Here is a 12,215-nt window from a genome sequence, read left to right as displayed (position 1 = left end):
CGAAAGTTGTAGAGTACGTTCCCTCCTTCGTGTGGATATAAATAATGTAAAAAACGGAGCTTTTACGCGAAAGTTACGAATTTTTAAAGTTGGAAAGTGAACTTGCGAAGCTGATGCATGAAATGATGACGTGGCCGAACTCCCAGCCGTCGGATGAAATCGCTTCGGATGGTGACACCTGGTGCGAGGATTACGACCAGCATAGCAAAGAGACGGCTAGCGTCTAGAGTGCGCCCCGCGTCCGAGGCCAAGTACGCCCCGCGTACTTCGGTTCTTATCTGTCCGATGGAGTGCAAGACAGCTGGTCCGAGGTGGCATGCTTATCCGAGCACTACGCCCAGCGTACTCCGAGGCCTCTTTGGGTATAAAAGGGGGCGAGGCAGCCTTCATTTTCCACACCATTCTCCTTCTATCTCTAAAATACTTTCTCTCTCTAGCTCCCCAACCACCCTAGGGTTTTCGATAAAATTCGCTGTAATTGAGCTACGCTTACGCAATTTTTAATATAGCTTCCAAATAATTATAGGAATATTATTAGGTCCTTAAAATAATTATTTGAGCTACTATTATGAGTTATATTGAGTGTTATTTAACACTTATATAATAAAAATAATAGCTAAGCTATTAATTTGTCGCGATTATCGTTAGACTAAACCTTATTGGTATTTATACTAGGTTTTATCGAAGGAAATCGTTTTGAGAGTATCAAAGCGCTGTCTGAGTGCTGAGTCACCACCTTTCAAGTGAGTGCATAGTTACTTTCATCTTACACATATATATGAAGTATTTTATATAAACTACGTGCTATGTGTGCATATTATCTGAATACTTGCTGTCTATGCTGGATGAACGTTTTTATACATGTTTTAAATGTTTTAAACTGTATACATATTTTATATCTACGAATATGTTGGGTATGACATGGGTAGATGAATGATGAGAGATATAAGATGATGTGAGTATACATTGGCAACTATAGACTTAGTGCCTATGGGACAAACACCGGTAGCTATGGACTTAGTACCTATTAGTCAGACGCTGGTAGCTATGGATTTAGTACCTGTTAGGAATTGGTAGCTATGGACTTAGTACCTATTAGATAAACACTGGTAGCTATGGATTTAGTACCCGATGAATAGACTATGGCAGCTATGGAATTAGTGCTTTACGAACAAACATTGGCAGTTATGGATTTAGTGCCAGTCCTATAACCCTGGAAGTAAGGGACTTCGGAATAAACGAACGTAGGATAGATGACTCTTAAGATAAATCCTTAAGAGTAAAGAAGATAATGGGGATGGGTAATTGGGTTGATTGTTTGATTGTTTAAACATAATAATTATATTATTGTGGGTTGAAAACCCTATGTACTCACTAGGTTTCCCAACCTGACCCACTCAGTTTATTTATATCACAGGTGTTGATATGAAGTCACATTAGACTGAGAGATTTACAAAGATGTAGATCACTAGTGTAAATAAATGTAAGTTCTTTTTATGCTTATGTTTCTGTATTGACGATGACATCCCAAAACATTTTAAAATGAATAAAATACGTTTCTTTGAAAGTGTTTTGATAACGCATTTATCGTGTTTTTCTGGGAACAAATTCCGCAACATTTTTATGAAATGAAGTACTCTGATTTTTATAAAGCATAAAAAAAATCGGTCTTTTCTGGCTGTGAAAAATGGGGATGTCACATATTATGTCACCATCGATGATAACTATGTCATGAAACTAAAGACAACCGAAGGTTCTGTGGAGGAAATATTTCCAAAATCTGGTCAAGTTACGATACCAATTTCAAACTTCTTTGAGAAATACATGCTGCTATTTGATGAACCAGAAAAGGCTATTCATGTTGGTTATATCAGTCTAACTGCATAACTACCTGAGGGTATTTTTGTAATTTAATTATCTCTGTTAGTTAGACTAGTAGTTAGATTTGTGCTTACGTGTTTTCAAGATCTGTATATATGTAGATAGTCTTGTTCTGTATTGATTAAGAAGTCTGAATAAAATTTGTTTCTCTCTCTCACTTTATCTCTCTACATTCTTGTGTTCTTGAACATAACATGGTATCAGAGCAACACGATAACATTTTTTTAAATGATTTTTTTTTCATCTTTGATCAATCATGGCGGAATCTGAGTTGAATGATTCTACAACTATCAATTCATCGAATCCTTTTTTCATTAGTTCTTCAGATAATCCCAATTCCATTCTTGTTGCTTCGGTTTTCAATGGAACTGGATTCAATTCATGGAAACGATCAAAGATGGTATCGTTGTCTGCCAATAACAAATTACGTTTTGTTGATGGAACAATTCCTAAACGTCTGATTACTTCATCGTCTTATTCTAATTGGGATCGAGCTAATTCCATGGTGGTTAGCTGGATTTTAAACTCTCTATCGAAGAATATTGCTGAAAGTGTTCTTTTTCTACAAACTACTTTTGAAATTTGGTCATAATTGAAACAACGATATGAGCAGTCAAATGGAGCCATGCTGTATCAAATTCAGCAACAACTGTATTCAATTTCTCAAGGTACTGATGATTTGTCACTATATTTTACCAAATTGACCAAGATTTGGGACGAATTACGTGTTTTCAAGATCTACCTCCTTGTTCTTGTGCTGCTGCAACTGCAATTCATAAATTTCTTGAAGAGCAACGTCTAATTCAACTTTTGATGGGACTGAATGACTCATATAAAATACTCAGAGGTCAAATTCTTATGATGAAACCATTGCCAACTATTTCTACCGCTTATTCTCTCATTATTCAAGAAGAACAACAACGTGGAATTAATAATCTATCGATTATTAACAATGAAGCCATTGCGATGCTTGCTTCTTCTGATAATTCTTCCAAGAAACATCTTGTCTGTTCTCACTGTAAGAAAAATGGACACACTAAAGCTCAATGTTATCGATTAATCGGATTTCCATCCAATTTCAAGTTTACTATAACAAGGAAAGATGAAAATAAGTCTATGGCTCAAAACGTTGAAGTAATCTTTGCATCATCTCCTTCAATTTCTCCTGAAGAATATCAACAACTCATAGATCTGTTCAATTCTCACAAATTTGGTCAAGCACCTACTCAAGCAAATCTTTCTTTGGTCAATGGAGCAATGAATGATGAAGGTAAACAAGATTCATTCATTCGTTTTGCATTGAATGTTCGCAAATCTTCTTCAATTTTACAAGAACAATTTTCTTGGATTATTGATACTGGTGCTACTGATCATATGTGCTCTAACAAAGCTTTATTTTCTTCTGTTTCTAAACTTCATCAGCCTCAATTCATTGGTCTTCCTGATGGTTTTAATACCACTGTTGAACTCATTGGAGAAATTCAGTTACATGATTCTATTATTCTCAAAGGAGTGTTTTGTTTCAAATACAACCTCATTTCTGTGCCAAAACTTACTGCACAAATACAAACTTTTGTTATTTTCACTGACAAAGCTTGTATGTTGCAGGACCCTTTATCGAAGAATGAACTCTCTGTTGGCATTTTTGGCACACAAGTCAATGATTTGTGTATTTTTTATCACAGACTCATCAAATGAAATTTGTCATTCTCTTTTTCTGTATTGTCTTCTTTGGTTACCAATAAGACTCTTGCAATGCATGCTGATTCGAATGTATTGTTGTGGCATAGACGTTTAGGACATGCTCCATTACATATTCTTCAAAATATTTCAGTTGTTTCTTATCATTATAAGAACAATCCTTTATTGTCTTGTCTTGAATGTTTAAAAGCCACACAACATTGTTCTTCTTTTTCACAAAGTCAATCTACTTCCGTTTCGTGTTTTGATCTTGTACATATCGATGTTTGGGGACCTTATAAACATACTTCATATGATGGTTATAAATATTTTATCACTGTGGTCGATGATTACAGTCGGCATACTTGGGTTCATATGCTTACACATAAAGGATATGCTTTCAATTTTATCAAATCCTTTGTTAAACTTGTTCAGACACAGTTTTCAAAAACCATCAAAGTCATAAGAACGGATAATGCTTATGAAATGGGGTCTAGCACCGAGTGTATTGATTTTTACAAAATTCATGGTATTTTACATCAAAAATCCCTTCCTTATACCCCTCAATAAAACGACATTGTTTAAAGAAAGCATAAGCACATTTTGGAAATCGCAAGAGCTTTGTACTTCCAATCTGGTTTAGGAGTGATTTATTGGACAGAATGTGTCAGACATGCAGTACATATAATGAATCGTCTTCCATCAAAGCTCTTGAAAGATCAAACTCCATTTGAATTGTTGTTTCATCAACCACCTGATTTATCCAAGATTAAAGCTTTTGGATGTCTATGTTATGTAGAAACTTCAAAAGTTGGCAGGGACAAATTTATGTCAAGGTCTGTTCCATGTGTTTCACTTGGGAATTCATCCATACATAAAGGATATGAAGTGCTCAATCTTTTAACTCAAGAAGTGTTTGACACAAGGGACATTAAATTCTTTGAAGATTTATTCCCACTACACTCTTATAACAGTTCTTTATTTTCATCATCTACCCTTTCATACATCCCAGTCAATTCTAATGATAAGCTTCCTAATGACAATTCATCAACTACTCATCCTTTTTCCCCACTTCACCAAATGAGCCACATGAACCGAATGAGCCACATGAACCAAATCAACCATCTGTCATGCCCCGACAAAGCAATAGAGTTCGAAATCCGCCTTCTCATCTTCAAAATTATGTTTGCAATCATCTATCCTCACATACATATGATTTTTCTTGTTCTCATACTTTAACTGATCTTTGTATCAATCATCCATCATCAACTCTTAAACATGTTTTCTGTTCCACAGTTAACCATGATTTTCCATCTATAACAACACATTTTGAACCCGCTTTTTATCATCAAGCTCAAGGTAAACCTGAATGGGAAGAAACAATGCAAACTGAGTTACAAGCTTTACAACAAAATCATACTTGGGATATTGTTAAATTGCTCAAACACAAGAAACCCATTTCCTATAGATGGGTATATAAACTCAAATATCGTGCTGATGGTTCAATTGAAAGACTTAAAGCACGCTTAGTTGCCAAAGGATTCACACAGAAAGAGGGGATTGACTATCATGAGACCTTCTCTCCGGTTGTCAAGTTTACAACAGTTCGATGTCTCATTGCTATTATTGTTAAACGAGGATGGCCAATTCAAGAATTTGATGTCAACAATGCTTTTCTTCATGGAGATCTCCATGAAGAAGTTTACATGAAGCCTCCTCTTGGTTTTCATGTCAATTCTCCATCTCATGTATGCAGGCTTCGCAAGTCTCTTTATGGCTTAAAGCAAGCCTCTCGACAATGGTACTCTAAATTGTCTAATGCTTTACATACCCGTGGTTTTCATCATAGCATCAATGATTATTCTCTATTTCTTATACAAATCCAATCAACAATTGTCATTATTGCTGTATATGTCGACGATATTCTGGTTACAGGCAATGATCAAGTTGAAATTTCAAATTTAAAAACTTATTTGGATGATTTATTCAAGATCAAAGATCTGGGAAGTATTGGATATTTTCTTGGATTAGAGTTCAGTGCCATTGTTGGAGGTTTGGTTGCACATCAACACAAATTTATACATGAATTACTTCAGTTGTATTCTATGCAAGATACTACTTCTGTTTCCACTCCACTTCCACCAAATATTCATCTAACTACCTCTATGCCAAATCTTCTCACCAATCCTACTTCTTATCGGCAATTGATTGGAAAATTGAACTTTATTGTTCATACAAGACCAAATTTATCTTATGCAATACAACATCTAAGTCAGTTCAATAAACAACCAAGTTAAGCTCATTTTGATGCAGCCTTACATGTTTTACGTTATTTGAAAGGGACAATTTCTCAAGGGATTTTCTTCAACAATCAACCAAATTTCAAACTAGAGGCTTATTGTGATTCCGATTAGGCTGCTTGTCCGATCACTCGTCGATCGGTTAGTGGCTATGTTATATTACTTGTAGGTACACCTATTTCTTGGAAGTCTAAGAAACAAGCTACTATTTCTCTTTCTTACGCTGAAGCCGAGTATAGATCAATGCGACGAGTGTGTGCTGAGTTAGCCTGGCTAACAAGGCTTTTCCATGAATTACAAATCTCGAATATTACTCCAATCCCTCTCAAATGTGACAATCAAGCAGCCATTCATATAGCTCGCAATCCAGTTTTTCAAGATCAAGCTAAGCACATCAAAATTGACTGTCATTATGTTCGAGAAAAGCTACAAAATGGATTGATTAATTTGTCCCATGTTTCTACCCAGGATCAACATGCTGATGTGTTGACCAAATCATTAAATGGATCTCAACATGCTCGAGCTGTTTCCAATCTGCAGTTACAACCATACCCTCCAGCTTGAGGGGGGGGGGGTGTTGGTTATATCAGTCTAACTGCTTAACTACCTGAGGGTATTTTTGTAATTTAATTATCTCTGTTAGTTAGACTAGTAGTTAGATTTGTGCTTACGTGTTTTCAAGATCCGTATATATGTAGATAGTCTTGTTCTATATTGATTAAGAAGTCTGAATAAAGTTCATTTCTCTCTCTCACTTTACCTCTATACATTCTTGTGTTCTTGAACATAACAATTCACTCTGAATCCAAAGCTGTAGACAACAAGGTAGACAACTTGAAGAAGATAATTGATGATGCCATAAAGAAAATGGCAGAAGAAAAACCAATAACAACCGAACATTCTGACACAAACGAACCTCCAAAAGATAGTTCTCATATTCAGGGGGAGGGTTCGTCTTTTCCAGATAACCAAGATTCACCATTCCAGGGAGAGAGCCTATCATCATCAATACCAACCGAAAGTCAAGTTCAGAGGGAGAATTTTGAGCCTGAAGCTGAGGAAGTATCATAATTCGAGGGGGAGAATGAAAATACAAACGATGATGAAACTCATTTAGAATTCGAAAAAGAACTAAATGCTGAACTGGATCCCTCATATGATCCTAATTACCCTCCTCTCACCAAATGGACCAAAGATCATCCACAAACACAAATTATTGGTGAATCACCAGAAAAGGTACTCACATGATCATAACTGAAAGCGAAACAAACTGCACTATTCCCTAAAGTGGAATTTTGCATGTTTAATTCCTTCGTCTCCAAGGTTGAACCGAAGACGATCAACACTGCACTCGATCCTTTTAATTGGGTACAGGCGATGTAGGACGAACTCAATGAGTTCGAGCGAAATAAAGTATGGAGACTAATTCCAACACAAAAGGATGCTTCTGTGGTTGGACTAAAGTGGGTTCTTAGGGACAAGATAGATAAGGAAGGAAATGTGATTCGTAACAAAGCAAGATTGGTTGTGAAAGGTTACTGTCAAGAAGAAGGCATAGATTACGAAGAGACCTTCGCTCTAGTAGCAAGGCTAGAATTGATTCATATTTTTCTCGCCTATGCTGCACACAAGAACTTTGAAGTATACCAAATGAATATGAAGTGTGCCTTCTTAAATGGAGAACTGGAAGAGACATTGTATGTAGAGCAACCACTGAGTTTCATGAACAAGAAGTATCCAAATCACTGCTACATTCTGGACAAGGCAGTCTATGGTATCAAGCAAGCACTAATGGCATGGTATGAAACACTAACTAGATTTCTCAAAATGTCAAAGTTTAAACAAGGTTCGGTTGACCCAACCTTCTTTCATAAGAAAGAGGGTGACCACCTTATGATTGTTCAAATTTATGTTGATGATATCATCTTTGTTTCCACAAATCCTGGCTTAACAACTAAATCTAGGAAGTTGATGGAGACTAAATTTGAAATGAGCTCAATGGGTCCTATTAACTTTTTCATTGGCTTGCATATTAGACAGGGACCCGAAGGCATTTTCTTTAATCAAGAGGCTTACACGAAGACCTTACTTGCCATGTTTGGAATGTTGGGAGATTCGAAAGTAACGGTTCCTATGGCGTTTGGCACGAAGTTAACACCTTCTCTGGACAAACCAGCTGCTGACATGACCCTCTATTGTCAGATGATAGGGTCCCTAATGTATCTAACAACAATTCGACCATATATAATGTTCTCTGTTTGTTATTGTGCTAGGTTTCAAGCTAATCCACACGAACCTCGTCTGCTAGCTATGAAGAATATCTTTCGATACCTGAAGCGAATCTCTTCTCTCGGTCTATGGTACCCAGCCAAATTAGGGTTCTTTGTCCAAGCATTCTCGGATGCTGATCTAGGAGGATGTGGACTGGACTGAAAGAGTACCACTGGAGGATGCCAATTTTTCGATGACAAACTTGTTAGCTGGCAGTCAAAGAAACAAACTTGTGTGGCTCTTTCTATAGACGAAGCAAAATACATTGCCGCAACGTCGTGCACATCTCAGGTCATTTGGATACAAAGTCAACTTCGAGACTATGGCTTGAACATGAAGAAAATCCCACTATATTGTGACTCAGAGAGTGCAATTAGGATTTGTCATAACCCAGTGCAACACTCAAAGACGAAACACATAGCACTGAGGTATCACTTTATCAAGGATCATGTGGAAGATGGTAATATAGAAATTCATTTCGTAAGAACCACTGATCAATTGGCTAACATCTTTACTAAGGCCTTGCCTGAAGCAAGTTTTAATAAACTCCTACAATTCTTAGGAATGATGGAAGATGAATCTGTACCGAAATAACTTTCGCCTCAATAAAAGTTTTAAGCGAAATAGAGCGAACACTCGGTCCATTTTGGGTTCGGTTCTCCCGGGAACCAAAATGAACCGAACGCTCGGTCTATTTCGGGTTCAGTTCTACCGAGCTCGGTTCGCCTCTTATCTCCAAGTGATGGTTTCGGTTGTATAGTATGTACATTCTAGTAATTTATTTTATGTTTTTCCTTTTATTTTAATAAAATCCAAAAATATTTTTCTTTCTGTTTTTAATTCTTTTTTAGAAAATCTTATAAAATCCAAAAATAATTTTCTTTATGTTTTTAATTCTTTTCCGGAAAATCTTATAAAATCCAAAAATATTTTTCATTTATGTTTTTATTTCTTTTTAGAAAATTCAAATCATGATTCAAAAATATTTTCTTTCATTTTATTTCAATTTACTTTAGTCTTAATCTAATTCGTTTGTAAGGACTATTCTCAATGATGGAGCTACGCCAGGTATAATTCTTTATCTATGTATTAGCTAAGTGTCCCTTGAAGCATGCTGCTGCATGTTGAACCAAGCCTCTAAAGATTTTGAATGAAACCTTAATGACTTGATATATACAAATCATGTCTTCCTAATTAGGCTGTCAAATTCACTCTAATCATGAGCTACCTTACTCTTCTCCAATTGAGTTAAGAGTTTTTCTTCTTGGTCTATCTTTTATAGCAGAGGTACATTCGGTTCTTTAACCACCTCAAACTTATTCTCCATCATAATTCGTTTCTTGAATGAAAGACTCCCAGCAACTACCACTAAGGTTTACGGTTACACAAATTCTATGTTAATGATCTTAGTTTCGTGCCACTACGTGCTAAGTGAAACCAAAAATTCAATAGATATAATGCATTGACGGTGAACAATTAAATGTTCTAGCTTTCACCTTTGAATTAACGAAACCACTTTTGTGGAAGTACCTTGAAATCTCCTTTTATTTTGAGAGATCCTTATGAAAATGTCTATCACCACGACTTTTCTTCCCAAAGGATCTAGTTTTCATTTTCCTTTGAGATTTCTAATAAACTTATGTCAACAAGTCATTGAATATGTTCCAAACCTACTTGTTTAACAGGCCACATCGGTCTCACAAGTACTTCGTTTCATTTCGGTCTTATGTCAAGAACCAAAACCTGAATTGAAGCGAAAGCCACCCTTAATAGCCTTATATATAAAAGATGCCTTTCAATGCTTCTTAACAGGTAATTGATCGCAATTCAACGGGAATCCAAACAAACACTTTAAAGTCTCTCTTGACTTTGAAGGAAGAGATTTGTACCCGGGATCCACTGCTTTGTGTGTTAAATGACATCACAAAATCCCACAAATAGTTTGATTTATTTCTTTATCTTTGACACTATCTTGCATGAAAATCTTGGATTTTCCAAAAGTCTAGTTCGGTTACTCACAAGCTATTCACAATTATATAGCTTCGTTTCCTACTGGTGTAATGGAGTTATTTACAAACGAAGGGATGAGTCAGTATATAGCCTCGATTAATTATGGTGGTGACGATTCAATTAAAGGTACAAGAGGTGAGTCAGCAGGAAGTCTAATCGATTGATGATTTGAAAAAGGAGATAAGTATGGAAAGGCGCATGAGTTTGAACCATTTACCCATTCATGCGTCATCAGCTACTTTCTTGGGGTTGCTTGTTGTCTAATCACACTTTTTTAGGCGTCATTTCTTGAAAAGGCTACTAGGGAAGCCGAAGAGAAGGAGAGAAAAATGAAAGAAGCTCAGGCTCTCTTGGAAAGCAGGAAAACGCTTTTTCCACTTTGGTCAGTGGAAAAGCTAATTAAGGAAGCTATCGAATGTCCAAGAAAACATTGGCTTGCGCCGGTAGTGTCACTAAATCGTGAGAAATCTAGGGATTCTCAGTTTAACATGCCTATAACCCGAAAGGCATTTGTCTTTCTCTGTTTCCTTCCTATTGCTAAAGTTCCCCATCCTAACCCAAAAGTAGACAGGGATCTAATTGACTACTATCTTGAGTTTGCTCAGCCTTAGTATCTTACCTGGAGCGCTCAAAAGATAACGAATGTTATGGTACTAAAACCGACTACAGAAGGGAAATTCATCAATGTTAAATTAAAGGTGACCAGAGGTTCAACTAACTCTGAACATACAATTTCTTTGGCTGATCTACCAAGTCTCAATCCCCACAACTGGATTGTGCTACACAACTTTTTGCTCACCAATCGAGTTGAATATGAGCCGATCATCGATCACATCAAGAGGATGTTGGTGTGCTACATTCTAGAAGTGGCAAAGATGGATCAAGAAATTGCTTCGGTCCTTAAAAAGAAGCCAACGGTGTTACCCATTGGTTCATCTAGCGAAATCAATAGAATGAAGATGGGGAAGATTGACCCAAAGCTCAACTTTGTAATGTTCACCAGAGGCGAAGGTCAAAAGTGCTTGTTCGCTCTAATTGACAAACATGTTTTTACTACAAATTGCTTGGAACACATTTTGGATATCATACATAAATGCAAGCAGAACAGTGAAGGTGACAAGAAGTATTTCACTGACATGATTAGATGGTATATCGATTTTCGTCAAGTCCTGCTTGCTATTATTCCGAAGCTGTTCAAAGTGGTGAAGCGTACTACAACAAATCAACAGAAGTGAAGTCTCGCCCTAATTGACGCAAAGGGGGAGATTGTTGGGACCTGAAGTGTTGCGTCTTTGGATCACTCCTTAGCCCAGTTTTGTTACCGGTTCGGGCCTGTCCAACCGTGTTTACTTTTATTAGGTTTTAGTATTTCAGGTGAATGCATGCATCCTTCGTCAAAATCGCTTTCATTGTTATTCTCATAATTGTACTACAAACCCTATCTCGCGTCTATAGTGGAAGTTCTTCATCGAGCTCTATTGAGGCGTGACTATTCTTGAATCATTAAGCAATACTTTGATTCTATCTCGTGTTTACTGTGTTTGTTTGTTTTTATTGATTAACTTGTTGAAGATATGTGGGGTGTATTCTAGATGTACGTGGGGCGTACTCCTTCGTTGACTGGATCGGGATGGCTGACTGAGTATGCCAGGCATACATATAGGTACGCACGACATACTCCTAGGTTTTCCTCTTTTCCCATTAAGTGCTTAATACTTCGACTTAATGTGTCCAATTGCAGATCCATGGCCAAAATATCACTAAAAGTCATAATGTTTCTAACTTTATGACCTTGCATGTTCAATAACATGTTTGGGACAAAACTAACCATTAAGACTCCATTTTTATGGCTCAAGACCTCTCCTAGGGTCTCAAAGGACGTCTTCATGGGTCAAGAACATGCCATGCTCAAGATTCACCATTTTGGGACAAAAAGTGTCTTTAAAAGAACAAGATCTGGATCTATATGATGGACTGGTAAAGTTGCAAGCTTTATATATTCAAAAGGTTGCAAACTAGGTAGAAATCCAAGATCCAAAGTGCTTTACTCCTCCAACATGGTCTTTACTTCCT

General features: G+C 36.7%; 1 protein-coding gene across 1 annotated transcript; it reads left to right on the top strand.

The window, feature by feature from the left end:
* The first annotated feature begins 2,137 nt into the window (after positions 1–2,137).
* LOC111905082 (uncharacterized) lies at positions 2,138–6,425 on the top strand. Its single transcript, XM_023900764.1, has 6 exons — positions 2,138–2,389; positions 2,495–2,549; positions 2,591–3,537; positions 3,997–4,090; positions 4,858–5,832; positions 6,031–6,425. The coding sequence occupies exons 1-6, from the start codon at positions 2,138–2,140 to the stop codon at positions 6,423–6,425; spliced, it is 2,718 nt and encodes a 905-aa protein (XP_023756532.1).
* The last annotated feature ends 5,790 nt before the right edge of the window (positions 6,426–12,215 follow it).

Source organism: Lactuca sativa, chromosome 9 (genome assembly GCF_002870075.4).
Source record: "Lactuca sativa cultivar Salinas chromosome 9, Lsat_Salinas_v11, whole genome shotgun sequence".
Lineage (NCBI taxonomy): Eukaryota > Viridiplantae > Streptophyta > Magnoliopsida > Asterales > Asteraceae > Lactuca > Lactuca sativa.
This window is presented reverse-complemented; position numbering and strand designations above follow the sequence as displayed.

Excerpts from the sequence above, each read along its gene's own strand:
- LOC111905082 (XM_023900764.1), top strand. The coding sequence starts at position 2,138 with ATGGCGGAATCTGAGTTGAATGATTCTACAACTATCAATTCATCGAAT. Across the intron at positions 2,550-2,590 it reads ACTGTATTCAATTTCTCAAG|ATTTGGGACGAATTACGTGT; the intron begins GTACTGATGATT and ends AAATTGACCAAG. Across the intron at positions 5,833-6,030 it reads TTATGCAATACAACATCTAA|GTACACCTATTTCTTGGAAG; the intron begins GTCAGTTCAATA and ends TATTACTTGTAG.